The sequence below is a fragment of the Miniopterus schreibersii genome (assembly GCF_964146895.1).
Source record: "Miniopterus schreibersii genome assembly, chromosome: 12".
In the NCBI taxonomy this organism is placed as follows: Eukaryota; Metazoa; Chordata; class Mammalia; order Chiroptera; family Miniopteridae; genus Miniopterus; species Miniopterus schreibersii.
The window spans coordinates 71,287,434-71,315,230 of NC_138112.1; the positions used below are offsets into that span (position 1 = coordinate 71,287,434).

The 27,797-nt window shown below is 62.2% G+C and overlaps 1 protein-coding gene across 3 annotated transcripts; it reads left to right on the forward strand.

Annotated features, from left to right (window-relative positions):
- The first annotated feature begins 1,678 nt into the window (after positions 1–1,678).
- Positions 1,679–26,946, forward strand: TPCN2 (two pore segment channel 2). 3 transcript variants are annotated; one of them, XM_081154593.1, is made up of 25 exons: positions 1,679–1,854; positions 4,046–4,110; positions 4,841–4,917; positions 5,299–5,476; positions 6,803–6,919; positions 9,865–9,971; positions 10,481–10,553; positions 12,548–12,650; positions 13,545–13,610; positions 13,966–14,030; positions 14,542–14,639; positions 15,153–15,234; positions 15,443–15,529; positions 17,531–17,650; positions 17,779–17,838; positions 18,210–18,338; positions 19,121–19,170; positions 20,787–20,886; positions 22,617–22,688; positions 23,611–23,687; positions 24,195–24,276; positions 24,362–24,444; positions 25,067–25,148; positions 25,530–25,627; positions 26,269–26,946. In XM_081154593.1, exons 1-25 carry the CDS (start codon positions 1,755–1,757, stop codon positions 26,345–26,347), a joined length of 2,250 nt encoding a protein of 749 aa, XP_081010719.1. In that variant the 5' UTR covers positions 1,679–1,754; the 3' UTR covers positions 26,348–26,946. The 3 variants fall into 3 exon arrangements, with proteins under 3 accessions (XP_081010719.1, XP_081010720.1, XP_081010721.1); XM_081154594.1 differs by having other exon boundaries at positions 1,699–1,854; positions 12,551–12,650; XM_081154595.1 differs by lacking the exons at positions 1,679–1,854; positions 4,046–4,110 and adding an exon at positions 4,371–4,461.
- Positions 26,947–27,797: the final 851 nt, after the last annotated feature.

Consider the following 27,797-nt stretch of genomic DNA (forward strand, 5'->3'; position numbering starts at 1 on the left):
CCTGTGAGCCCCCTGTACTTACACCAGCCTCGACACCAACCCTGCGAAGTAGCTGTAAGTGCCTGCAGTGCCATATCCCGCTCGGGCCTTTGTGAGTTTGTACCCAGATATCAAGGGAATTCTTCAATTGCAATAAGACAAGTCCTTGGGGATGGGCCAATTTTGCTAAGAGCTGCATGCACGTATTATTTCCTTTTTTTCTGAATAAAAATACTTTGTCAAGTTTTAAGATGTTAAAAAAAAAAAAAATCAAACCCATGAGCACAGCCTGTGACTTCTTTGTACCCTCTCGGGATAGCCACACTCTCCTCAGAGCTGTACCATCTTTCAAACATTAGCCCACTGCCGTGCTTCCCGATTTCATTGTTATTCTAATCAGCATCTCTCCTAAGGAGGCGGAGTTTTGTGTCACACGTTCATCACGGATATTTTTTCTTATTTGAACTTCTGGTTCACGTTCTTTGCCCCTTTCTTATCTACAGAGAATTTAATCTTTTTATTTTTTATTTTTTATAAACTGACTTTTCTGAGCTCGACGAGAGGCAACATTTTGGCTCCAGGACCTTCACCCGCTGGCATCAGGCCTGTGGTTACGATAGGTCAGAGGCAAAATGGATTTTGCAGATGTAATGAAAATTACTAATGAGCTGATCTTAAGTGCTGTAAGGAGATGATCCTGGATTCTCCGAGGTGCTCAGTGTAATTGCATGAGCCCTTGGAAGCAAAGAGATGTGGCCGCTGGGAAAGCCAGAGAGACGAGGCATCCGGTGGTATTTTGGAGCATCTCATTTGGAGCATGAGAAGGACCCAGTGCGCTGCTGCTGGCTTTGATGATGGAGGGGGCCACGGGCGGAGAAATGTAGTGGTCTCTAGAGCTGAGGATGTCCCCTGGCCAACGCTCAGCAGTGGGGACCTCAGTCTTAGCCCTGCTGTAGTGAATCCTGCCAGCTGCCTGCTTGACCCGGCTCCAGGCGCTGACACCTTGACTCAGGCCTCTTGAAGCCCTGAGAGGAGCACCTGGCAGCTGCTCTGGACTTCTGACCCCTGGGACTGAGAGATAATAAATGGGAGTCTTTCTAAGCCAGGTCTGTGGTGACGTCAGGGCAGGAATAGAAAACAAGCTCTTTCTATGTCTTGCAATATCAAGCTCTTTCTATATCAAGCTCTTTCTATATCAAGCTCTATGTCTTTCTAAAGGCTGCAAACGCTCTTATATATGTTGTGACCATTTCTTCAAGTGTGTCGCTTGTCTCTTAAACTCCACCCCGAATTGCCCGTAGTCCTCCAAATTCCACGATCAGCGTTCCATTTCGGGAGGTGTCCTTTGCGGTCACCCCCACATACCCAACACACATGCAAAACAGATTCCTAGGCCCTGCCCGCAGAGCGGCGGATTCAGCAGGTCTGAGAGGGCCCAGGAATTTGCATTTCTAAGGACGCCCCAAACCCGGTGACGCTGCACGGCCGGGTCCCCCGAGGAGCACGCATTTCCCCCCCCTCCGCCCCGGGCGCTAGAGGGTCCCCAGGGCCCCTCCCAGGTGGAAGGAAGCGGAGCCCGGCTCCCTGAGGGGCGGGGCTTCCAGGGGCCCCGCCCACGCGCGCGCGAGCTCCGTCCTCATTGGCCGGTAGCGAAGGACGCTCCCTACGTCACAGTGCGGTTCGGGCTCCGCCCGAGCTCGGGGCGCCCGGACACCGCGCCTGCGCAGTGGAGCTCGGCGCTCCCCCCGGAGCAGCGGCGGGGTCCCGGCGGCCCCATGGCTGAGTCCGAGCCCCTTCTGAGCCGCGCCCGCGGCGGCAGCGGGCGCGACTGCCCCGCGGGCTCCCCCGCCTGCCGCAGCGTCCACGTCGGCCCCGGTGAGCGGCGGCCTGGGCGGGGCCGGGGCCGGGCCGGGGGTGGTGCGCGGGGTCCCCGCGGGCGCGCCCCGCCGCCGAGGCCCAGCCCCTCCTCGAGCGCGGGGCGCCGCGCTGGGACCCCCGCCGGGCGCGGAGCGGGGACGCCGGCGGCGGGTCAGCGGCCGCGGGACCCGCGTGGCCGGGACCAGCCGGGCGGAGGGGGCGTCGCGGCTTCGCGCACCCCGGCTCCGGGGTCCCGGGGCGCCCCCCTCGGAGTGCCCGGCGGGGACCGGACCACGTCCTGCCCGTGGGTCGCCGCGGGGACCCCCAGCAGGCAGCAGTTCCATCCCCCCAGCACCCTGGTTCTTTCTGGGGAAACAGGCACAGAGAGGGGCGTCCCCCTACCCAAGGTCACACAGCCAAGAAGTGGCCCAGGTGGGATTCGAGCCCAGCGCAGGGTGACTTGCGAGTCCCTTTGCTCTCCCTCCTGGTTCCTGGTCCCAGGAGGCTCCCTGGGGCCGGTCCCCTTGGGTTTGGGGTAGGGTAGACCCCGGCAGCTTCCTCCCTTTGCCCTCTGCAGCTCCCTCCCGGCCTTCCTGTTTGCCCCGAATGCCCAGGGAGGGAGGAGGGCTGGGAGGTTGGAGTCCATCCGTCCCTGAAGGGCCTCGGCCTCATTTTACAGAGGAGGAAACTGAGACCCAGACGGCCTCTGGGACCTGTCCAAGGTCATAGCTCTGGGATCTGGTGCTGCCGGGGCCACTTTCCCTCTCTCGGCTCACCCTCTTCTGTCCGGGGGTGGGGGGGAGGCCTGTGGTGTGTGCCCATCCGTGGAATATCAGTGGCCGGTCTTGAAAAGGAGAGATGACTAAACTTAAGAGGCCGAGGTGGCCGCCTGACTGCCCATCTCAGAGACTGCCCCTGGAAAGTTCTCCATCCAGCCCCTGCCAGGCCCCGCAGAGCCCTGGGCAGGGACATATGATGGCATTTGGGGGGCACGGACTTCGTGTCTGGAGGTCTGGGTGACTTTCTGGATGTGTGACGTCAGCAGGTTGCCTAACCTTTCTGAGTCTCGATAAAAGGGGTGTAGCTATAGGTGCTGCCCTGAGGGGCATTGAGGAATGAGGGAGCCCAGGGAATGCCCACTGCACAGGGCCGGCCAGCCTGGGAGCTGTGGGAGGGGAACCGCCATCAGTGCAGGTCCCGGCACTGAGATGGGATGTGGTGCTGGGGTCCCTGTTGTCCTCAGTGCTCTATTCCACCTCGACACTCCTTCCTGCTGTGGCCAGGAGTGCCAGGGGTGCTGACAGGTGATTGCCACCCAGGGCGATGAGACCCTGGACCCCCAAGGTGGAAGACAGTGCTCCTGGGAGGGCTCACAGCCTGGGCAAGGGCATGGAGGCCTTGGAGAGCTTGGCTTTGGTGGAGCCAAGTTCAGGGTGCGTGGCATGGAGGGCACAGGGTGGAGGAAACAACAGGAGAGGAGGCCCAAGTTCCAGGCTTGTGGGGAGCCTTTCTCCTGGAGCTGCGGGGACCCACAGGAAGCTGTGGTGTGCTCAGGAGGGTTTATGACAGAGCCCTCTGGCTGCTGTGGGCTGTGAAAGGGAGGCTGGCATTGGGCTGCAGAGCCTGGCAGGATGGGCCTTCCTGAGATTTGGTGCCCCAAGGGAGGGCCGAGGGCCAGGTGAGCTCAGGTGGCCACACCCAGAATTTTACAGACTAGCAACCAAAAGCCAGGAGAGAGTGTTGGGTGGGCCCTGGACAGTTCCCAGAGTGCCCACTACTCTTGGCCGGTGATGGCTTGCCAGGGCCTGGGCCTGGGCCTGGGCACCTTCAGCTGCACCCCCATCCTGGGCCTGGAGCGAGCCTGGTCCCTGGCTGCCTGTCGCTTCTTGTCTGAGAAGCTGTATCCTTTGATCTCTCCATGCCCAGATTCTGTTTCTTTCCCGGGGACTTGGTCATGTGGGGTGGGAGCCAGAGTACTTTGCACACGTTGAAAAGCCACTTTACCTGTTCAGACCCTGCCTGTCATGTGGGGCACAGTGCTGAGCGGGGTCGCCTTCTGGGCAGGTGCAGACCCGCAGCAGGGTGACAGACACCTGGTTCCTGAGCCTTGGGACAGAACGAGGCCAGTTCTTTCCTTGACCTCAGTCATCCCGCAGCGGCAAGTGCCATGTGACCCTTCTTCACCCAACATCTTTGTTCTTTCTCCCAGGTGCCACGGCTGTGCGGGACCTGTGCTTTGAGCAGGCCGTGATCTTTATCGAAGACGCGATCCAGGTGGGCAGTGCCTGCTCCCGGTGGCTGGGCCTGGGCTTGTCTGGGGCTGTGAGGACTGGGTGATGGCTGCCCTGATGGCCCCTTGAATCCTCGCCGTCCTGGGGCCAAGGCCAGGGTTGGTAGGCCCTTGTAACCATTGATGGCCCAGCCTCTGGACATGGCCTCCCTAAAAGTGGGCCCTGGGATTTCTTCTTCTGAGACCCCAGTCATTTGCTTTATTGACTTGCCACATGCAGGAGACCTCTCGCCTGCCGCCCCATCCCAGGTCCTGTGAAAGATGCCCAGAGATAGCAGGACCATCCCCCACCTACAAATGACACGCAGGCTCAAACAGGGAGATAGAGTATGGAAGTGAGCAGTGCCCCACCTGTAGGCTGGGGGCATCCTGGGGGTGATGCTGTTGAAGTGGGGACAGGGTGTGGGCCTTGCACAGGGGAGAGAGCCCTGCAGGCGCACAAGGCACAGCTGTGCATTCAGAAAACCAGTGTCCCTTTGGCGGAGCTACTTGGCTGGGAGGCTGGCCCCGGGGCACTCCATCTGCCTGGCAAACCTGACAGCTGGGCATGATGTGGCCTTGCTGGGTCATGGTGGAGCACTTGCCCGCATGCTGAGTTGAAGCTCACCCTGCGACCCACAGCCCGTTTCCCGGCCTTGGGCCTGCATGTGGCCGGCTGTGCTGTGCTGGCTGTGACCCCCACTGATGCTCCCCTCTGTGACCCTTCACTTCCAGTATCGCTCCATCAACCACCGCATGGACGCCAGGTCGATGTGGCTGTACCGATGGTACTACTCGGCCGCGTGGCAGTGGTGAGACCGCACACGTGCGGGGTGGGGGGTTCCCAAAGCCCTGCTGGGTGGGGGAGGCTGGTCTCGGTCCAGGCAGGCTCCTGTCCCCGAGGGGAGAAGGTGCTGTCTGCCCTCCTCATTGGAAAGGAGCCGGCCTGTAGACAGAGGGGCTTCTCGGTGGGGGTTCCTTTCCAGAACACTCCGGTCCCTGTGGCAATTGTTTTGACGCGATTAGTGTTATCTGACCACATAGGAGTGGCCGCAGGGCAGGAAGTGTGGTTCTACCCGGCAGGCCCTCGGTGGCTGTCCTGCTGCGCCCCGGGGGCTCTGCTTGCCCAGGGGGTTTTTGGCCCAGAGTGTGGCTGGTTCTCATGTTCTAACCGTTTCCTGTCCCCGCTCCAGGAGTTTGAGCTTCATCATTTTCTTGATCCTGTCCTTGGCTTTTATCGAGACGCCCTCTTCGTTCACCAGCACCTCTGATATCCGTTACCGCGAGGAGCCCTGGAACCCGCCCTGCGGCCTCACGGAGAGCGTGGAGGCCCTCTGCCTGCTGGGCTTCGCCGCCGACCTCTCCGTGAAGGTGAGGGGGCGCTGGCAGGGGCGGAGGCCGGACCGGCGCCCCGCCCGCCTGCTGCTTTTCTGATTTATTTATTACTTGTTTTTCATTCCCACCTGAGGATTTTTTAAAAAATTGATTTGGGGGGGGGGGGGAGAGACATGGATGTGAGAGAACCGTCCATCAGTTGCTTCCCGTACGCACCCCGACCGGAACCTGACACCTTTGTGCTGGATCACGCTCCAACCAGCCGAGCCACCCGGCCGGGCTCTGATTTGTTTTTAACGCCTTTTCTTCTATCTGCCTTTCCTCCTGCCTGCGCACTCTAACGCCCTGAACGGAGACCTCAGTTTCTTAGAGAATTCTGGGCCTCAGAGCAGAGGCTGTGTCCCTCGCAGAGTGAAAACCGAGGCTCGGTGAAGCCATCAAGGGTCACAGCCTTGCAGGCCTGTGGGACTGGCTGAGGGTCTGGCTGTGGGGAGAGATCCCCGCTCACCCTCCCGCCCCGAAAGTAGAGAAACACTGTTACTTCTGTCCAACGAGGATCCAGAGCTCTGGTCTGGGTCCGCAGTGCGGCCCCTCCCTGCCCCCCGCCCCGGGCTCCGGGTCACGAGGTGCCTCTGGCGTGATGGGCAGTCCTGAGGGAAGGGCGGGTCAGCTCTGGGTGCTGACCAAGAGTGGCGTGGGTGCGTGTGTGACTGAGGGCCCTGGGCAGCGTCTTATTTCTTCTTTTCTGCCCATTATGTGGTTAGGAGGGCTCGGGGGTTTTAAAACTGGAACTGAAACTGTGAGAAGTGCTCATTAGCATTTTTTGAATGGTCAGGATGGTTGGGAAATTTCAAAGGTGACAGAGTGCACACTTACATCTGCACCCCATGACCTCTGAAGGCCCCAGTGATGGTGGGAAATGGCAGTTAGGTGAGGGCAGAACTGGGGACAGCCTCAGGCCACCTTGCTGGGAGGTGAAGCCGAGGAGGCCCCCCGCCAGTATCTGTTCTGTTTCTGAGTCTTTCCTACAATGAGTCCTGGGCCTTTGCATTTTGCTGCACAAGCTGAATTGGTGGTTGGACGGGCAGAGCGGGCAGGGACCGTGTTACCAATGAGGAAACCAGCACCCGAGCTGCTAAGTGCCAAGCTCAAGGTCACTAGCTGCCTGAGGTCACTAGTGCCCAGGGTCACTAGGGGGCTGGAAGGGAGCTCAGCTTCCTGCTCCTCGGGTCGTGTGGAGTCCATGCTGCTTGCTGAGGTGCTCTGTGCTCTGACTGCTGACGGCCTCGGCTGGCTGCAGGGCTGGCGTCTGTGTGGTCGTCTGCCCTCCCGATGCTCACCCCCCCCCCGTCTTGCTTGCAGAGCTACCTGGTTGGGTGGTCCCAGTTCCGGAGGAGCCTCTGGCTGCTGGCCTACCTTGTGGTGCTGGTTGCGTCTCTCATGGACTGGATTGTGTCGCTGAGTCTCGTCTGCCAGGAGGTAGGTGGGGAGGTGGCTCTGAGGCGGGAGCGGGGAGCTCTGGGCAGGCCACAAGGTATACCTGCCCAGGTGAATGGTGGGCAGGGGTCCTGAGGTCCTGCAACCATCCAGTTCACTCGCCGAGCTCTGCCCACCCTGCAGAGCTGTCAGTCACCCATTGCCGGGGAATCCTGTTCCCACCTGCAATGACCCTGAGGCCTGGGGAAGGCACGAGGACCTGGGAGCATGTTCCAGGACTCCCGATTCCTGCCCCACTCCTTTAAGCTGATTCCTTGACTGCCTGGGTCCCCCATGAAAGCACCACTCCAGCGCCTCACCCCAGCCCCACCCCCGGGGCTCTGTGACCCAGACAGTAGAAAACCCGGGTGAGAAGGTGGCCCCGCCGGTCTGACTGCAGCCTCTTGGGTTCCCTTCAGAACACCCAGGAGCACTGCCTGCCCTGTGATTCGGTAGAACAGAGCTGGGAAAAGTTGGTTTGGGGACATCTGTGTCCATCAGGGCTGGTCAGGGACAATGGCCCAGATGCCCACCAGGTGCTTTTTGGAGGGAATTTAATGTAGGGACTTAAGCAGGCGTTGAGTAACCGAAAGAGTAGAAAGGGGACCCAGCGGAACTCAGAGAACTGCAGGAAGCACCCTCCCCCCAGGCCCCCAGAGCTGGGACCTGCCCTCTGACCTCTGGGGACGGGGCACTGCCCGGCAGGTGCTGGTGCTGCCCAGAGGCTTGGTGAGGTGGGTTCTGGGAGCACCGACAACGGGGAGGCTGGCAGCCCCGGGCACTGAAGGAACAGCAGGTGAGCAGAAAGGCCCCATGCCCCTCCTCCTGCCTCCGGGCTCCCTCCAGCGCCCCCACGGGCAGAAAGGAGTGGGGAGCAGCTGATGGAGGAGAAACGTCAGTGGCGGGTCCCAGCACCCACACACCCCCTCCCACTTCCCTGCGGGAGCCCCCACAGCTCACAATTTTCCCTGGTAGGGTGGCGCCCTCCTTCCCACAAAGGAAGTGCCCCCACCCCCCACCCCTACCCCACCACGAAAGGGAACAGAGACCAAGACCAGCCCAGCCTCTGGCTCCATTTCTGAGTGACAGTCACTGCATCCATCTTATCGGCCACTCAGACATTGTCACTTCAAGCCTAAATTGTGAGCCCCCCCCATCCTCATGTGATATCAGGAGGAGGCAGATTGGGTAATACGTACAAAGATGTGTCTATGTTGTTGCTGGTCGTGGGTGGGTCCTAACAGAAGTTTATAACTTCCTCCTGCTCCCCAGCTTGTCTGGGCTCTTCATCTGGTGGGGAGACCCACATTCATTCCTGAGGAGCCTGAGTCCTTTGGGGTCCTGCCTTTTTTAAAAAATATCACCCCGCGTTGTGGGGGCGACTGGAATATGATGATTAGTGTAATTCATACTAAGGTCTGAGTGACTAATGAGCCACCCGTTACATGAAGGTGTTTTTTGATTTCATGAAGGTTTTTATTGATTTTAGAGAGAGGACGGGAGAGGGAGAGGGAGATAGAAACATCAGTGGTGAGAGAGAAACATCGATTGGTTGCCTCCTGCATGCCCCCCATTGGGAGTTGAGCTTGTAACCCGGGCATGTGCCCTGACCAGGAATCGAACCATGACCTCCAGGTTCTTGGGTCAGTGCTCAACCACTGAGCCACGCTGGCCGGGTGATCCTGCCTTTTTGATTACTGCATTTTTCTGACAGTTTTTTTACTGGACGTGCCAGGGGGATCCCTGACACAGATGTCCCTGCCCCTCTGGGCAGCAGCACCCCAGTCTGTCCCTGGAAAGGGAACCGTTTACCCCGCCGGCAGCCGGCCCTTTTCATGAACAGTTATGGTGCCTCCCAGGTGGAAGTGTCCCCTCTAGAAACGACATTTCCTGACCGCAGGCCCGGAGTTGGGGTTGGGGGGTAGGGAGTAGAGGTGTTGCAATACCTTTTCGCCCTGCGTTGCTGGGCCTCCTGAGGATGTGGGGCCCTCCCACAGGGCAGCTGCTTTGGGCAACGGGCCACGGTGAGGTGGGCGAGAGCTGTGAGCTCTGCCCTGGTCTGAAGGGGTGTTGGTCCTGAGGCTTGGATGGGGGTCCTGGGAGAGGCCTCTGCTCAGGGCAGGCGGAGCCACAGCCCGCACACCTGTCCTTCCAGAGTGGACAGATCAGTGCCCTGCACGGAGAAGGGCCGGTGCAGTCACCCACCCACCAGGGGCCGCATGGGCGCGGGCCTGGGCTCTGCGTCTGGCAGGGCAGGTCCTCAGTAGTGGCCTCTGTCCCTGCCCCTGTGGCCACTTTGTGTGTGGCCTCCTGGAGATGGGAGCGAGGTGGCCACCTTGGGCTCCGAGGCCTGGAGGTCACCACGGGTAGGTCCAGCTCCCTGGACAGGGGGACTGATTGGCTGGGATGACACATGGGATAAGTGAAGGGCGAGTGTCATTTTTGCAGCGGAAGGTGTGCTGATGGTGGAGGAGGGAGAAGGGAGCCTGAGGGAGTCCTTGGGAGGGGGCGGGGGGGCCCTTTGGTTCTGACACGTGGGATGAGGGGAAGGAGAGGACGTGTGTGCATGTGGGTGCGTGTGTGTAGTGTGTGCGCCTGCATGTGTGCGCACGGGGAGGGTGCAGACTTCCCATGCAGCTTGCTTCTCTGAGGGAGGGTGAGGCCAGAGCAGAAAAAAGGGGGGGGGAAGAGGGGCATAGCATAGCCCCCAGAGGGTGGGACAGCTCCCACTGCCAGAGCCCAGTGCAGGCTGCTCTCTGGGAGGGACAGAGTGTCTGCCGGGCTGGGGGTCCGGGACAGCGGGACGGCTGAGTCTAAGCCAGGGCTGTGACCAGGAGCCCAAGGGGGCTCGCAGCGCAGGGGCTCTGCCGTTGGCCCACCTGCCCTGGCAGGTGTGAGGTGTGGGGACCCTGAGGGCCGGCCGGCGCTCAGTGTCCCCTCTCTCCCAGCCGCTGCGGCTCCGCAGGCTGCTGCGGCCGTTCTTCCTGCTGCAGAACTCCTCCATGATGAAGAAGATGCTCAAGTGCATCCGCTGGTCGCTGCCCGAGATGGCCAGGTGGGCCGTGCCGCTCGCAGGCTGGGCGGGCACCTGGGGAGCCCCGCTGGGTGCTTTGTCCCTCTGGCTCCCTCCCCATCTTCTGCGCTCTCACCCTTGGTCCTGGCAGCCCCTCAGTGGCCCTGTGCAGCTGAGGGCTGCTGAGTCCTGTGGGTGCCCCCCTGTCCCCACTTGTCCTCCTGCCCCTCAGTCCCCTACCCTGTGGCTCACGTGGCTGACCCCTTACTGCCCAGCCCCAGGTGGATGGCAGTAGGTTTTCGCCTCAGGGTCCCTGGGGTCCTTGGACCGCCCGGGATGTGCCCCTGGGTTGTAGATTGTCTCTGCCAAAGAAAGAGGCTCGGTTAGGGCAGGACCCCACGCCGGGTGCTTGGCAGGCTGTGGGGCGGAGGAGGGGACCTGCCCCAGGGGCCGGCTGCAGGGAGCTCCCTGGGCGGCCAGGCCTCTGCACCCCCATCCTGCTTGGCCTGTGGGGTCTGCCCAGTGCTGAGCGCCCGCGTCTGTCCTTCCAGCGTCGGGCTGCTGCTGGCGCTGCACCTGTGCGTCTTCACCATGTTCGGGATGCTGCTCTTCACGGGCGAGAAGGTACCCACCTCAGCCGCTCCGCCCCGCGCGGGTGATGGACGGGCGGGCCCTCTGTTAGTCCACCTCGTGGGAACTCCGCTGGGTAGTTCCTGGGCTGACGGAGAGGAGGACCCCTGCCCACCTCACAGCAGGGCCCGTGGTGGCCCACCTGCCATCCAGTCCAGGTGTCTGTCTTCAAATGGCCGTGGTGTCCCACTGCTCCCCTTCAGGGCACCGTCTGCCGGGCCTCCTGGGCTCGGGTAGCTCTGCCTCTGCTTGGCTCCCCCCCAGGCACCGACTGGGCTTTCTCTGTACCCCTCCTAGACGGGCCCCTCAGATTGACACTTGGAGTCATCTGGATGGCCCACCACCTGTCCCCGTCGCAGCACCTGTCTGCCTGTCTGTCTAGCAGATACTTCTCACCACAGCCCTCTTCTCCAGCGTGGGCTTTGCCCTCCCCTCCTGCGTCCCCTCTCCTCCAGCCCCTCACTGCTTCTGGCCCCAGGCAGCTTGTTGCTTTGTGGAGGTGCCTGCCACCGGTCACTCGGCCGGCCGTCAGCGCCTGCCTTGGCCCCCACCCCACCCTGCACATCTGTGGTCCGTCTGTCCTCACTTCCTGGCCAGGGTCGCTGCCCTCCTCAGCTCTGGAGCTGTCCTATGTTTTTGTTTTCTTTTTTAAAAATATGTCTTTATTCAGAGAGAGGAAGGGGGAGGGAGAGAGAAACATCCATGATGAGAGAGTCATTGATCGGCTGCCTCCTGCACGCCCCCGACTGGGGATCGAGCCCACAACCTGGGCATGTGCCCTGACCAGGAATCAAACTGTGACCTCCTGGATCCTAGGTCGATGCTCAACCGCTGAGCCACGCGGGCTGGGCTATCCTGCGTTTCTGTCCTGGGAACCTGGCCAGGGCTGGACTTTCTTAGATTGTGACAGTGTCTGGGGGTTGGTGCTGTGCTGCCCACGAGAGAAGGGTGAGGACTGTGCCTTCTCCCCCGGGTGGGAAGAGCCGCTGTGTGTGTATCTGGGTGGGACCAGCTGACTCTCAGGCTCCAGGAACCGTCCAGTGGCGTCTCCCTTGCTGCTGTCTCCCAGACCCCAGGACACGTGGGGTGGCCTCTGACCTGGGAACATGAGTGTCCCGAGGTGCCCAGAAGGATTGGCTCCTTTGCTGGTTTTGTTTTCTGCTCACGGAGGGGCCTGGGCTCAGGAGAGTGGCTGCGTGGCTGTGGGTAGAGGGCTGTGTGTGTTGGTCGTGGCGTGGGTCCGGCTTCCTTCCGGAGTTCAGGAGAGAGGGTGACAGTGGCCTGCCTCTGTGGGTTCCTTGTCCCCAGCCCCCTCAGGCCCTCTCCAGCCTAACCCAGAGCACAGGTCAGGAATGGGTGGGATCCTCACCTCAGACAGAATGAGAGAGCCCAGGCACGGTGCCTCCTGTCCGTGGCTGTGCGAAGCCACAGCTGTGAGCGCCACACGTGTCTGAGTCCAGTGAGTCCCACACAGACTCTAGGGCAGGTGAGGCCCCTGAGGGGGGAGAGCGGGGACCGTCCCAGTAAGGCCGCTGCAGTTCCAGCTCCTCTCTGCCCTCTTTGGAAGCCTGGTGGGGGCCCTGAAGCATGGCCTCCGCTCCTCCCGCCCGGCTGGCCTCAGAGCTTTCTCTGAAAGCTCTCCGGTTGGCACCTGCGTGTGGTCTCCTGGATGCTGAGCCCTGACGCTGTCAGCTGGGCCGCCCCAGAGCTTTCTGCACGGTTCCAAGCAGGCCTGGTGTCGGTGCGGGTGTGTGGCTTCCCTGGGCGCTGGCTCTCAGGCCTGGAGGCCTTGAGTTCGGTGCCATCCAGCCTTGAGTTCAGAGCCTGCTGGGAAACGGGGAGATGCAGGGGGGGCGGGGGTCAGCGGCGGAGCCCACGGTGGGCGTCCCCACCTGGCTGGGCCGGGCCTGGAGCTCTGGCAGCCTGCGGCCCTAGCTGGTGGGAAGCGGGCCTGCTTGGCTCCTCAGAGCCTCCCCATCTGCTCCCAGCAGGGCGACGGGCAGGACAGGGAGAGGCTGACCTACTTCCGAAACCTGCCGGAAGCCCTGACCTCACTCCTGGTGCTGCTGACGACGGCCAACAACCCCGACGGTGGGTGAGCGGGGCTGGGCGGGCGCTGCGGCGAGCCAGCGGGTGGGGGAGGTTGGTCCCTGCTGGCCGAGGGCGCTGCGCAGCAGGCGGACTCGCAGGGTAGCCTTGCACCCCCCTTCCTTTCTTGTTTTTCTTTCCCCCCTTTTCCCCCTTTCCTGGTTTTCCATATTTTCTGCTTTTTTCTTTTCGTTTACTTTCTCGCTCCCTCCTTCTAGCTCTGTTCCCTGTCTCCTCTTTGCCCGTCTCTCCTGACTCCTCTGAGAAGCTAAAAACTGTTCCCTACGAGGTGACGCATGGTGGGGTGTTCAGGGGGCCCCCCTGGTAGCCTCCTTTGGGGCCCAACCGTTTTCCCAGCTGTGGGGTGCGGCCCAGCGGCCATACGGGTGAGGCCTGGGGTCTTCGGTGACCATGGTGCTCCCTTCGGGTTGCCGAGGGGCCTGTATGTGCTCCGGCTCGGCTGTAGCCTGGCCTCCTGGGCCGGTTTTTTCACCTTGGGCTCGGGATGGTCACCAGACTTAGAGACCTTCCTAGGAGGGGAGCCTTTGGCTGCTGTCCCGAGAGCTGTGCAGCCGGACCCTGAGCGCTGTTCCCACATGTCCCGAGAGTCCTAGCGGGTCACCCAGGGAGAGCCAGACTTTCATTCTGTGTATGTGAGGGGGTCGCAGGGAGGCAGATTCAGCTCAGCATAAGGGCTGAGCATCCTCAAAAGGTAGTGAGCTCCCCGTCACCAGGAGTGTGTCAGCAGAGGCGTGAGGGTCGGAGTTTGGACCAGCAGGCCTCCCAGCTCGCCCAAAGCAGAGCCCTCTCTGCGGAGAAGGCGGAGGGTGTGGTCACGGCGGGAACGGGGCCAGAGCCGGGCCGTGAGCGAGTTTGTTTCTCCAATCCCTTCCTCAGTCATGGTTCCCGCGTATTCCAAGAACCGGGCCTACGCCATCTTCTTCATCGTCTTTACCCTGATCGGTGAGTCCCGGCGGGTCTGCAGGGGTCCCGGGGTGAGAGTGTCCCCTGTGACAGGATCCCAAACGGTCAGGGGTAGGTGTGCTGCCCGACCCTGTGACCCTGTGGCCCCCGCCCTCACTTGGACCACTGTCCTCAGCGCCCACGGCTGGGGATCAGGACAGGGAGGCGGCGGGGGGGGGGGGGGGGTGGTGGTGAGGTGCCCAGGCCCCACCCCTGCTCGAGGTTGCCCGGGCCCCTTTTGCTGGTTCCCCGGGGTTTGCTGTGCCGTGTGATCCTCTGCGCCTTTGGGTGCCGCCCCAGCCCTAGGCCCCCAGAGCCGCTGCTCCCCACTGACCGGGGCGTTTTCTTCCCGAAGGAAGCTTATTCCTGATGAACCTGCTGACGGCCATCATCTACAATCAGTTCCGGGGCTACCTGCTGGTGAGCCAGGCTGCTGCGCCCCCAGGCCCCGCGCCGAGGTCTCCCGAGCCCCTGGTGTGCGAGGGCCGCCAGGCCCCCGTGGGGGCCACTGTGGTCTCTGCACTGCTCTCTGTCTCCCTCTTGTGGACGAGCTGGAGCTGTGTCACATCCTGCGCCCTCCTGGTCCCCACCTGTCAGATACCGTCCCCAGGGCCACCCAGGCCCTTCCTTTGCCCCCCCCCGAGGGAAGGTACAAAAGATTGCAGCTTCCAGGGCAGCTGACCCCGAGCCCTCTGTGGGAGAGCTGGGGACCCCAGACACGGGGGGTCGGGGGGGGAACACAGGCCTTGGTGAAGGAGGCAGCCGGGGGCCGTCGGCTCCTTCCTGCAGAATCCATCCTTGGCGTCTGAGGGCTCCTTTGATGCCGACAGGGTGAGGGGCGGCTCCCAGGCTGTGGGTGCAGGGCGCCCTCAGAGGCTGCTGTGCTGTCCCGGGTGGGCTGAGCAGCCACTCAGAGGCCCCCTCCTTGCAGAAATCTGTCCAGGCCTCACTGTTCCGGAAGAGGCTGGGGACCCGGGCGGCCTACGAGGTCCTCTCCAGCACAGCAGGGGGAGAGGCGCCCTCTCGGGGGTGAGTGCCGGGCTCCCTGGGAGGTGGGGCTGCTGCTGTGGGGGCCGCGGTGTTCATTAGTTGGTTAGGGTGCGTCCCTCGAGCGCCAGGGCTCCCCTCGTTCCTGCCTCTGAGTTAGCACATTCATCCTCATGACCCCGAGTGCCTGGGCTGCGAGGGGCCCAGTGGCTCTGCCTGCACACCCACCATGCCCTTCCCTTCCCACCCCACACCCCTGTGCCCTAAGTTGGGTATCGGGAACAGAGGGACCTACCTAGGCCATGTCTCCACTGAGCCCTGGTTTGGAGGCATTGTTAGCATGTAAGGCTCCAGTCGGGCTGCTCCTGAGCGCCCTGCTCCTGGCTGACAGTGTCTCCAGGATTTTAGAGATGGGATGGCTGTGCCTCCTCCGCCATCGGCTTCTCCTTTGGAGGCCTCACCATCACCCAGGTCTGCACAGTTCAGGCCAGAGGTCGGCTGCCCCTGTCACTGAGCTACTGGGCTCACTGGGGCGTGGGTGTCTTTTTTCCACAGAGTTGGGGTGAAGGCCCAGGACCTCCTGCAGGTGCTTCGGAAAGTCCAGGTGGACAGCACCCGCAAGCAGGCCGTCATGGAGGTATTAGCCCCCCGGCCTCCCAGCCTGTGCTTCTGGGCCCTGCCCGGTGGTCATGTGGGCCAGCAGCCCCTCTTCAGGGCAGGGGCGTCATTTCAGAGTAGCCAGGGCTGGGCCAGCCCGGGGAGGGAGGTGGCTCCCCCTTCTCCTCTGGGCTCTCCTTGTCCTGGGCCCTGGCTGGCCCGCTGACCAGTGCCTCCCTGCTCTGCAGAAGGTGCGTTCCTATGGTGACGGCCTGCTCTCAGCTGACGAGTTCCAGAAACTTTTCAACGAGTTTGACAAGAGTCTGACTAAAGAGGTAACTGGGGCCAGGCGAGAGCCCCCTGCCCAGGCCAGGGCTTCCCAGGGTTAGTGGGGAAGTTAGCGGTGTCCGAGGGGTTGCCCACCTGGGTGCCTTAGTGACCAGCACCAGGACTGGCCTGCCTAGGATTCTGGCCCCGAGATGGTCATGGGAGCTGAGATGGTTGGCTGTTGGAAGCTGGGGAGGTTGGGATGAACTCATGAAATCTGCAGAGGCACCTTCCAGGTGGTTTTCTCTGTCTCCATACAAACCCTCACTCTCTTCCCCTGTGCCCTTCCTTGGGAGGCTCTGAGTTTGTCTGACCCCTTGGTCTTTTATCCCGACGCTGATTGTAAGGCCACCGGGTGGGCCTTGGTGTCCAGCTCAGCGCCGTGTCCAGAAGGACCCCTCCCGCCTGCGTTTTATGTAGTGGGTTTCTGGGGTGTGGGCGGCGTTGTGGCGAGACAGCCGAGGCTCTCGGGCAGTTTGGGGGCTAGGGCAAGGCCTGCTGCTGCAGCTGCTCGGCCCCGAGAAAACGGGGATGTGGGCAGAGTCCGGCTGGACTCCGCACAGCTGTGTCATTGTCCACTCAGCTCAGTTGCTGTGACAGATGCCACAGCCTTCCCACTGTGGCCCACGGGATGTTCCGTCTTCCCCAGCACCCTGGGACTACAACTGTGGTGTGAGGTCGGAGTTTGGGTCCTAGAGGTCCGCGGAGCTGTGCTCGCCTTGGCTTCATGACACCTGTTCCGCAAAATGCCGATCGCAGGGGCAGGCAGATGCCAGGGTGTGTGGCTGGGACAGAGCCGGCCAGCTCGCCCTCCTGCGTGTCCCCCCCAGTGTCCCCTAGTGAGGAAGCCTGACCCCATGCTCCCCGCCGTGGCAGAGCGGGCGTCGCAGGCAGAATCGGGCCGAGGGGATCGGTTGAGCAGCACGGCCGGTTGGGTCCTGCCCAGAAGAGCCTCTGTCAGCCTGAGTCTCAGTGTGTCCCCTGCAGTTGCGGGAACATATACGCACCTGCAGAAACACTTTTTTTTGACGTCTGTGTGAGGCGACGTGACTCTTGCTCTGCAGTGTCCTCCAGGTCCGTCCACGCTCGTGAGAACGTAATGGCCTCCCCGAAACGGTGGCCGCAGAGAGCCCCGGAGATGGGACTGTTGTCAGGAGCTGTGGGTGTTTCTTTTTTTTTTTTTTTCCGGTTAATTCTCACCCGAGGACATTTTTTTTCCATTGATTTTCAGAGGGGGTGGCAGGAAGGGAGGGGGAGAGAGAGAAACATCGATGTGAGAGACACACCGATTGGTTGCCTCCTGCACTCGCCCAGCTTGGGGCCGGGGATTAAACCTGCAGCCCAGGTACGTGCCCTTGACCTGGAATCGAACCCGAGACCCTTTGGTGTGAGGGCCGACGCTCCAGCCACTGAGCCCCACCAGCCGGGGCTGGGCGTTGCGTTGGCTTGCCTGTGAGTGAAGTAGCCCGTGCAGTCGGTGGCCGGGGTGCGGGACGGCGCGGGCCCTCGCGCTCCTCACGGCTGTCCTGCGCACCCGGGCACCCGGGGGGCTCCGTTTGCGGTCCCTCCGAGCCCCGCGGAGGTCGGCCTGCGCCCCTGCGTCCCCCATCCCGTTACTGCCGAACTGTCCCCATCGCTTCCGCTCCCGCCCGTCTCCGGCCTTCTTTTGTGCTGCGCTGTTTTCAGTCGTCAGCATGTAACTTACACACGCTTTCCACGTAACGCTTCACGTCGTGGTCAGCGCTTTGCCCGCACCTGAGGGCTGCGGAGCGTTTCCTCTCGGTTTCCTTGCGGGTCGGGGCTGTTCAGGCCGCCCCTCTGCTGCTGTCATAAGACCTTCGTGCGTGAAGCCCTTTCTGGGTTTGAGGTGGTTCCTTGGGCGGGTAGCCTGGGGCAGGAGGTCAGCTGGGGGAACGTGGGGCCTTGGCATACGGGGGCACGGGCCTTGCCGGGCTCCCCGTGGCCGCAGCCGTTGCTGGCCGCGTCTCTGAGCGTGCGCGTCCCTCTAGCACCCGCCGCCTCCAGAGTACCGGTCCCCGTTTCTGCGGACCGCCCAGCTCCTCTTCGGCCACCGCTGCTTTGACTACCTGGGGAACTTCATTGTCCTCGCGAACCTCGTGTCCATTTGTGTGAGTGCGGATGTGCCCTGAAGGGGCCCCGGAGGTGCCCGCCCCCTGCCAGCCTCCCAGCGGCGCCCCCAGCCTTGCGCGAGGCCCGGCGCTGGGCCCGCTGGCGAGCACCTCCCTCTGCTCTGCAGGTGTTCCTGGTGCTGGACGCCGATATCCTGCCCCAAAACCGCGACGACTTCATCCTGGGGGTGAGCTCTGAGGCCGCTCAGCAGTCCGGCCTCTGCTGGGCTGACGGAGGAGAATGTGGGGCTCCAGGTCTGCTGGGAGGCAGGGCTGTTCCAGGGCCGAGTGACCAGCTCTGTCACGGGGTCCCCAGAGTTGGGGGTAACAGGTTGTGGGAGGGGAGGCCGGCCGAGGCTGGTGCAGGGCAGGGAGCCAGGGGCAGAGGCCCCCGCGAGCGCGGGGTAGTCAGCTTGCGGGGCGGACGGCGGAGGGAGGGTCCTGTAGAGAAAAAGACCCAAGGGGGCAGTGAGGGCTCAGTGGACCGGACGGCCCGCGGGTGAGGTTGGAGGCCAGTGGCGCTGGGACTGAACACTGGGTACCTGTTGGCCCCTTTCAGGTCCTCAACTGTGTCTTTGTCCTGTACTACCTGGCGGAGATGCTGCTCAAGGTGTTCGCACTGGGCCTGCTGGGGTACCTGTCCTACCCCAGCAACCTGTTCGACGGCATCCTCACCGTCGTCCTGCTGGTAAGGCCTGAGGCCCAGCCGCCATTCTGGGTGGGTGGTGCGCCCTTGCACTGGCTTTGCGCTGTGTTCCATGTCAGGCGGCCCGAGGACCTGAGGGCGCAGGACGGGGCTCTGGCCTCGAGGGCCTGGCTTTCCCCAGCGAGCTGCTTGGCGGGTGGCCGATGGGGGTACAGGAGTTTCTGCAGTGTCTGAGCGTGGTAGGGTCCCCGCCTCTCCTGACCCCTCCAGGAGGCCTGGGTGGAACCTGCATCCCTCATCGGCCACCCCAGCCCCGGGCACAGCCTCTAAGGCCACTAAGGACAGTGAGACCTTGACGTGGGTGGAGGGCGGGCAGGAGGGGTGTCTCAGACACCTAAGTGCCCTGGGGGCGTGTCCCATCTCTTCTCCAGAGCCAGCGGGTGGGGGTGGGGGCTGTGCCCGTGAGTGACAGCAGCGGTCAGTGTGGCATGTGACATGAGAGTTGCGGGCCCCTCGGGACAGGAACGGAGATCATTCGAGAAAGGCCTTCAGCCCGTCTTTGACCAAGTAGCTCCTCCCGCGCTCAGGACTACGCCAGCCTTTTGCTTGTCCCTCAAGTGTGGCCCCGATTCCTAAGACCGGAGTGTCTTTTCAGCCTCAGGAAGTCCCGGCATTTGGAACCAACCTGTGGGGACAAGAACTGAGCTCTCGTTTCTCCCCGAAGCCCCTTGTGGGGAGAACACACTAGGCAGCTTTATAACCCACTGAAACGCCGCCAGGTTAGCGTTGCTGTAGCGATGCCTCCTTCTCTTTTGCAATTAAAGGTTTTGGAGATCTCAACTCTGGCTGTGTACCGATTCCCACACCCAGGCTGGTATGTGACTGAAGGACCGAGGGCGGCTACAGCAACCACGCCCAGCTGGCGCCCCGGGAAGGGTGTCCCCCGCCCCCGCCCGCAGCCGGGCCTGCTCACTCACTCGCTTGCTCGGGCTGCTGGGGCTCAGGGGCGAGACCCCGTGGCTAGGAAAGCGGGCTGATCGGGACTCTGCCCCCGCCCTCTGAGGGCCTCTCTGATATTCCTAACTCGCCTTCAGGGTGTAATTCCCCGAGTGTGGCAGGACGCTCTCAGTCAGGGTGCCCCCACGATGCAGGGGGCCCAGCGCCCAGGATGGTGGACATGTGGCCCAGGTGAACTGGGGGTGGAGCAGAGGCCCCAGCTCAGGGCTGGGTGACCTGTGGGCACTGGAGTGGAGCTGCATCCCTCTCTGGCTTGGAAGCCAGAGACTTTAGGCCCCCTGTAAGGTGACGGGAGGGCCTGGGGCTTGCCGCTCTCACGCTGCTGTTTGAGCCCCAACACCCCTGGCTCTGGGCACACAGAGGGGCAGATATTGGGGCAAGGGTCCCAGGGCAGCTTGCCTTGCAGCTTGTAGCAGCCACAGGTCTTGCTGCCCAGATCACAGCTGCCCCAGCTAGTTCACGTGCCGGCCTGGGGCCCTCAGGCAGCCCCGGTCTGTGGGTGTCTGTGTTGGACCAAGCAGCTGGGAATAGCTCGAGGTCGGGAGTGCGCCTCAAGGACTTGCTGTTTAGGGTCAGCCGTGTGGCAGCTGCTGGGAAGGGTTTGTCTCGGGAAGACAGGTGGGGCTGGCACTGTCCTTGGTGGCCGAGGCGCTGGGTCTGCTGTGAGCACATGCTGGTCGGGGGTGATGCTGCTCGGCTGGCCGGGCTTCTGCAGGGCCAGCTCTCCTGTGTGTAAACTGCACTTTTGTCTGAGAATTGTGGGGCTGACATTCTGGGTGAGGAATGGGTTTAAATTTAAATAGAAATGAGAGCATGGCGAGGCCATGAGGGACAGCAAGGGATGGATGGGGGTCGGGGCAGGTTTAGAGGGCGGAGATCAGGGGATGGGACATGCGGTTAAGGGTCAGGGGTAAGGTCAGGGGTTGGTGGACAAGGGAAAGGATCAGGGATCAGGAGACAGGAGTCAGGAGATGGGATTGGAGGAAGTGGTCAGGGGTCAGGAGATACGCGGTTAGGGGTTAGGGTAGAGTCGGGACAGGGTTGTATCAGGAGACAGTCAAGGGATGGGGTCAGGTGATAGGACAAGGTCAGGGAGCAGGAGATAGGGTCAAAGGAAGGGGAAGGGGCTGGGGGTAGGATATGTGGATGTGGGTTAGGGGGTGAGTGATGGAGTCGGGCCAAGCCTCCCAGTTTTGCTGGGACCTGGGCTGGGCATCCAGGGTCCGGCACCTTGGTGGTGTCCGTGTAAGACGGGGGGCCAGCTGGCCCACCGCCACGTGGGCCGTGCTGGGACGGTCTGTGCCCACTCTGCCCGGGCGTTGGGCGCGGGCCTCCAGGCTCTGCGCCTTGGTCACGGCAGGGTCTCCACTCCGCTCCCCGCTCTCCGTGTCTGCCCTCCTCTGCCCTTCACCGTGTGCGCACTGCCTCCCCGCGGCCGCGTCTGGGCCCCTGCCGACCCCTCTGCCTCTGCAGGAAGCCGGAGGTGCAGGGCCTGCTGTCGCTGTGGGACATGGTCTGCCTGGCGAACATGCTGATCGTGTTCCGGTTCCTGCGCATCATCCCCAGCATGAAGGTCTGTGGGGCCCCCCCCGCCCCCCTCACGTCCCCGCTGTCCGCTCCGCTGCTCCTTGTTCCAGGGAGCGGGCGAGCCTGGGCGGGGACCAGACCCGGCGGTGCCCCCCTGCACCTGGCTGGGTGGTGAGGGCGCCGGGCGAGTGCTGTCGGACGGGGTGAAGCCCTGGGCAGTTGTCGGGGGAACTTTCAGCTCCTCAGCCCCTGGCATGTGCGAGGGGCAGGATGGAGCCCTTGGGACATAGTGTTCCCGTGTCCTGAGGTGTCTGAAGGGCCTTTGGTTGGGCTCCTTAGAGGCTCCTGGTAACGAGGGCAGAGTAAGCTTGACTGTAGCGCTCACACCTCCAGGACCGTCTTCGAGCCTCGATTTCTCTGATGTTCCCACCATGGTGACATCACCCTTTGGGGAACCAGAGTGACATCACCCTGAGGGGAGGGGCCCAGCCCTGCCCAGCACAAGGCAGAGTTTGCTACTCCCTTGGTTTCTCTAGGAACTTTTTAGAAGAGACCTCGAGAACACCAGGCCCCTTCCTGGGTGCCAGGTCCGTCCCCTGGGCACACCCCTGCTTCCCGCCGAGCTGTCATTTGTCCCATCTGAGGGCAGCTCAGGGTCCTAGGTGCAGGTGGTGCTACTGCCCCGAAGCCTCTGCATGTCACACTGTGCACATGTGATCATACATACACATGCGAACACATGCATAAGCACATGAGTTATACATATGCACACGTGATCACAATCCACATGATTACACGCCTGTAATAAGCTACACATACAGACAACATATAGCTACACACATAGAAGTATACACATATAACAGATGTAATCAAACACACATCATTACAGACATAATTACATACATGCACACACCCAGAAATGCATGTGCATGTAACTAACAACCACACACAACACACATGTAGTCACATGTACAGTGTACACACACAACTATGTATACACACAAACTGCATATACACGCCCCTCTCAATTGTGCACACACATGCCTATGTATATACACAGCCATATATGCAGTTATGTATACACGTGTGCACAAGTGTACACACATGTAGTCACGTGTGCACACATGTGCACACACGAACACACATGTACAGCCACATGTGTACAGACACACAGTCTTATACACACACATGCACACATGCATGCAGTCACATGCACACAATCACATAAGCACATACACACGTGTACATATATACACACAGTTATACGCAAACATGCACACACACACTGGTTTCCACCTGCTGGCAGCTATGATGTTCTAATGCATCAGGTGGGGAGCGGGCCTCAGGCGTGTGGGTTGGGAGCAGCCCTGTGGCCGGGGTTCCTGGCTGCATCTCTGAGGCCCCCGCTCGCAGACCTGGGAGCCTCCAGCCCAGCGAGGCTGACCTGGCCGCAGGGCTGGGGGGCAGTGTGGTCTGCCCTGCATGGGGCTTCACCACGGGGACTTGGAACTCAGACCCAAGGCTGGGTGGACGCGGTGTCTGGATGTGTGGGAGTGAGTGAGTGTGTGTGGGTGTGTGTGTGTACAGCTGTGTGTATGTACTGCCCTGTGTACAGGTGTGTTTGGTTTTGTGGGTGTGTAGGGGTGGCTGTGGGGTGTGTGTACAGGTGTGTGTGTTGGTGCTAATTCACCTGCCTTTCAAAGGGCGGGTGGTGGGCAGGGTCAGCACCACCTCAGTGAGACCAGGAGGAACCGGCTCTGCTCTCTCCGTCCTCAGCTGATGGCTGTGGTGGCCAGCACCATCCTGGGCATCATCAGAAACATGCGGGCTTTCGGCGGGATCCTGGTGGTGAGTCCAGCTGCCTGAGCGGGTTGGGGGGGACACTCACCAGGAGCTGGGCACCAGGGACCCCAGATGAGGTTGTGGCCAGCTCTTCTTTCTCAGGGGGCTTTCAGGAACTTGGAAAGGTGATTCCTCCCCACCCCCACCCTAGGGCCCATCTTCCCCTGAGGTGCTGTCGGCTCCGCCCACGGCCCAGCCTGGTGGGGGTGTGAGTAGGTGGGGCCCAGGTGCTGCTTCAGGCATAGGAGACTCCGTCATTGGTGACAATGACGAGGATGATGCCGCTGGTGGCCTTTGTCCTTTATTCTGAATGACATCATGGGAGGTGGGAGCCACCTGGGAGGGGAGCCCTGGTGCCCTGGGCTTGTCTCTGGGGCTAGAAATAGAATCTTGCATCAGGCACTGCCCCCCACCCAGACCCCTATTTGCACATCGGGGGAAACTGAGGCCCGGAAGGGGCTGCGTTAGCCCAGGATGTGAGCCCCTCTCCCGGCCCCCTGGCAGTTAGGAACCAGCCCAGCGCAGCCCCCCTCCGAGGCTGCCCTGTGCTTCTGGGTCGCCCCCTGGTGGACACGGGAAGCATGGTGGGCCTTCCTCCTGGGGAGGCCTGGCCTTCCCCACCCTTCCTGGGACCAGCTTCTGGCCCTGTCGTCAGCGGAGCCCTTGTCCCTCTGCCTGCCACCCCTGTCCTGCAGGAGGGCACACAGCCTCGGCTGCCTTGGCCTCTCCGGGCCACAGTTTATCTTTGGGGCTCCCCCAGCAGTGGCTCCTCCCTCCTCTCCTCTGTGTTGTCCTGTGCCTCTGGGGCCGTTCGGTGGCCAGGAAGGGGTGCCTGGGGGTAGAGCCCCAGGGTTCCTGGGGGTGGGCAGCAGCGCCAGGCGGCCCCTCGCAGGGCGGGCTGAGCTAGGCTGCCCGCCGGTGCCCGCAGGTGGTCTACTACGTGTTCGCCATCGTGGGCATCAACCTGTTCCGGGGCGTCATCGTGATTCCTCCTGGAAACCGCAGGTGAGGCGGGGCCTGCAGGTGCCGATGGAGCGCTGGGGGGGGGGGGGGCAGCTGTGAGGTCTCGGCAGCCCTGTGGGTCAGCTCCCCAGGCTGGGGCCCCCCGCTCTTTCCCTTTCTTCCTTGCTGCCCCCTCCCCGCGCTCCCCCGCCCCTCTGAGACGCCCTGGCCTAGGTCTGTGCTGAGTGTCCCCAGGTCTGCCCAGCGCAGCCTTCCCGCTCGCCTGCGGCCCTGTGCTGGCAGAGGGGGCCAGTGCAGCGCCGCCCTGGAGCTCGGAGGCTCCCCGCTGGCATGGTCTGGGAGTAGTTTCCCCGGTGCCCACAGCTCTCCCCTCCCCGCTGCCCTCACGGGACCTCCGGAGGTCGGAGGTCGGGCATTTCTTCTTTTGCCTGTTTCTCCGGGGCCCCCAGAGGGCTGCTCCCTGGGCAGGGGCTGAGGCGGTGTGGGGGCACCTGGCGCACCTGGTGTGCCCGTCCAAGCCCCGCCCCTGACCCAGCGCTGTGTCCCCAGCCTGGCCCCTGACAACTGTTCAGCACCCTGCGGCAGCTACGAGCAGCTGGAGTACTGGGCCAACAACTTTGATGACTTTGCGGTGAGCCCCTTTCCTTGCTCCCTGGGACCCCTGCCCCTGGCCCCTGGCCCCCCGCACCCTCCTGGACCGTGTCCGCTGCCCGCAGGCCGCCCTGATCACGCTGTGGAACGTGATGGTCGTGAACAATTGGCAGGTGTTCCTGGACGCCTATCAGCGCTACTCCAGCCCGTGAGTGACCCAGGCCCGGGCTCTCTGCCCTTCTGTCCTTTACTCCTGCCGTGACTCTGGGTCACACCTCCTGCCACGGCTGGGGGGGCGCGGGAGGTACAGAGGCCCCGGGAACTCCTTGGGGGTGATCCTTGCATACCTGGGGGAGAGCGGGGAGGGTAGCTGAGTGGAGGGGAGGGGAGCCTAGGGGGTGTAGCTGAGTGGAGGGGAGTCTAGGGGGGTAGCGGAGGGGAGGGGAGCCTGGGGGGTGTAGCTGAGTGGAGGAGAGTCTGGGGGGGTAGCTGAGTGGAGGGGAGGGGAGTCTGGGGGGCTAGTTGAGTGGAGGGGAGGGGAGCCTGAGGGGTAGCTGAGGGGAGGAGTTTAGCTGGAGCTCACCCCAGCCCGGGCATGGTCTTGGTTCCAGCCCTGGCTGCTCCTCTTGCTGGCCCGGCTGCCTTGGGCAACCTGTTGACTGTTTCTAGGCTTCAGTTTGGTTGTCTCTAAAATGGGGATGCCGTCACGGGATTACCAGGGAGGACATTGCGAGAGCTGTCACGGCCTTGCAGGGGGGTCTGCATTTCTTGGATGATCTCGCTGTGCTCATGGTTGGGCCCTGGGCGAGCCTCCTCCGTGTCTCCCGCAGGTGGTCGAAGATCTATTTTGTGCTGTGGTGGCTGGTGTCGTCTGTCATCTGGGTCAACCTGTTTCTGGCTCTGATTCTGGAGGTACGGAGACTCCCGCCCGCCTGCCTGGACCTAGGTGGGAGAGTCTGCGCCAGGTTTGGGCGGTTCCTGAGCCCAGGCTCTGTCTTTCCCTAGGGGCTCGGCCAGCTTGCCTGGCTGCCAGGAGGGCCTAGGGACACCCCTGACGTTTGGCCTGTGTGTGTCCTTGGGCCCCCAGCCCAGGACTGGAGGCGGTTGGAGGAGGGCTGTGGGAGAGTGGCTCGGGCATGTGGCTCTTGCAGGAGATGGTGGCCTTGCTGGCCCTGGACCTGAGCTTTCCCTCTCCCTGCAGTGGATACCAGGCTGGGGTAGTGTGGGAGCGAGGCTGGTTTCATGCAGAGCTGATACCCACGGGCCTCCTTCCATCCCTCTCCCTCCTACCAGAACTTTCTTCACAAGTGGGACCGCCGAGGCAACCTGCAGTCCCTCTCCGGGGACCTGGGGGCCACCCACGAGACAACCACTGTGGATCTCTTGTTCAGGTGTGTGAACGGGAAGGGCCTGTGCTCACCCCTGGGCGAGGAGGGAGGGAGAGGCAGGGAGGCGATGGGCAGGCGTCTTTTGTAACAGTGACATTCCCCACAAGCCTGGGGCACCTGGCCTCCCTCCTGCGGAGCTCGAGCTGGGGTGTGGGTCCAGGGTCAGGGTCCGTTGCTTCCACTGCTCTTGCCACCTGAACTCTGTCCTGTTCTCCATCGAGCGTGTTTAAGGAAACATCCTGCAGGTCCTGGTAGTCCTCGGGTGCTTCTGTTGGTGGATGTGGGCAGGTGGCCCCAGGAAACCTACCTCTTTGCTCTCTGTGGAAACTGTTTCTCCCCTGATACAGGAAGGGGATGGTTCCGATCCAGGCGCCTGGCCTCCCTCATGGGCATTGGCTGCCTTGTCACAGCTGTTTTCTGTCCAGTGCCAGCGTCCCCCCTCGGCTTTTAAGAGCTTCATACAAACGTCCTGAAAATGGCTGAGCCTGGTCCCCAGTCCTTGCCATGTGTCTCTGTGCACGTGTCCCTGAGGTTCTCCTACCTGGAGCGTGGACAGGGCTTGCCCCGAGCTCTTTCTGAGCGGCCCAGGCAGGGCCTTTGTCTGTGCTCCAGAGCCCCTGTGTACCTTCTCCCCGACTCCGCAGGGAGGTCCTGGAGGAGCCCACAGAGGAGGAGCTGATGGCGAAGCTGCAACACCATCCCCACCTGCAGCTGTGCAGGTGACATCAGGTGCCTTCTTGGCTGGGGCGGTGACAGCAGTGTGGCCTGGGGACCGAAGCGGGTCCTGGGGAGAGGCAGCTGCGGCTGGAGGAGAGACATTCCCTCGGACAGAGCCACTCCGCCCACCGAGGCTGTCACAGAGCTGAGGCCCCTGGGTCTGCGAGCAGAACCACGGCAGCGTCTGCCTGCAGCGTCTCAGCGCGGCCGGTGCTCTGGCAACATCCACGCCGCGCCACGCCGCGCCACGCCACGCCACGCCACGCCACGCCACGCCACTTTCTTACGTGAGCTGCTGTTACTTGTCTAAGTACGGAAAGAGGGCGACTCTAAAGGGACCTTTTGAGACGGTCTGAAAAGCAGGAGGCAGTGGCTTCCCCTCTGCCCTGTGATTTCCGTGGTGCCTTTGCTGCCGGCGGCCTTCAGGGACCAGAGGCCCCCGCGGGGCCCGCACAGGCCAGCCGGCAGCCCTCCGGGCCACTGAGTGGGATCCCGGTGGTTTTACACCAAGTGAGTCTTGACTGTTTTATTCCTGTCTGGCTTGTAGGAACGTGATTGGGTGTGTTTCCTTACGGGTCAGAATGCCAATTATCAGTGAGTCTTGTAAGAAATGAGGTTGTCGTCCTTCCGCTGACACAGCTCGGCCTGCGCCTCGGGGACTGGGCTGCCAGAGGGGTGTTTAGGTCCTGTGCTGACAAGGTGCGTCCTGGCCTGGGCTGTTCCCCCGAGGCCAGGGCACTTTTTCCTAATTTGCACAGAGGCTTGTATAAGCCAGTGGTGGCCCTACTCTGTGTCCTCGGTGTGGCAGAGGGTGCCGGGGGCGGGGGTGAGCAGTGTGGCAGGCCACGTGGCCACTTGATCCACCACAGATCTGGACGACAAGTGGTTTTCTCACGTGAACTGCCAGCTCAGCGATTGGCGGTAGCTCCTGGGGACTGGAATCTGCATGGAAATGAACGCTGGGGTGCGTTAGTGATGTCTGCTGTGGGCCCTGCGGGGGCCATGAGGACGCAGGTGCTGGCCGCGTCCTGGGAAGGGGTCTCAGGTTCTTCTGTTTAAAATATCACAAACCCTAGTGCTCAGGGTTTGGAAACCCTGGTGGTGTTTTTTGTGTCCATACATGTACTTTCTGATCCTGGAGTTGATCTGAAATCCTGGACGTTTACCTGACATCCCTCAGGCTTGGGGACCTTTGGGGTTGTGAGGGGACTCCTGGAGCTGCCTGGTCTGCAGGCCGCCTTTCTGGAAGGCAGGTTGGGGTGGAGCAGCCGACGTCCACCTGGCCCTGCCGGCCCCGCTGTCTCGGACCAGGGTCAGGCTCCCTGGACCGCCGCTGTCATCCGACAGTTTCCACCCCAGGTCGCAGCACCACCTAGTGGCAGGATCGGGCTCCGCTGGCTTCATTTGCCATGCGCGGGACTGTCACCCTGGGACGACCGCTCATTGCTTTTCCCAG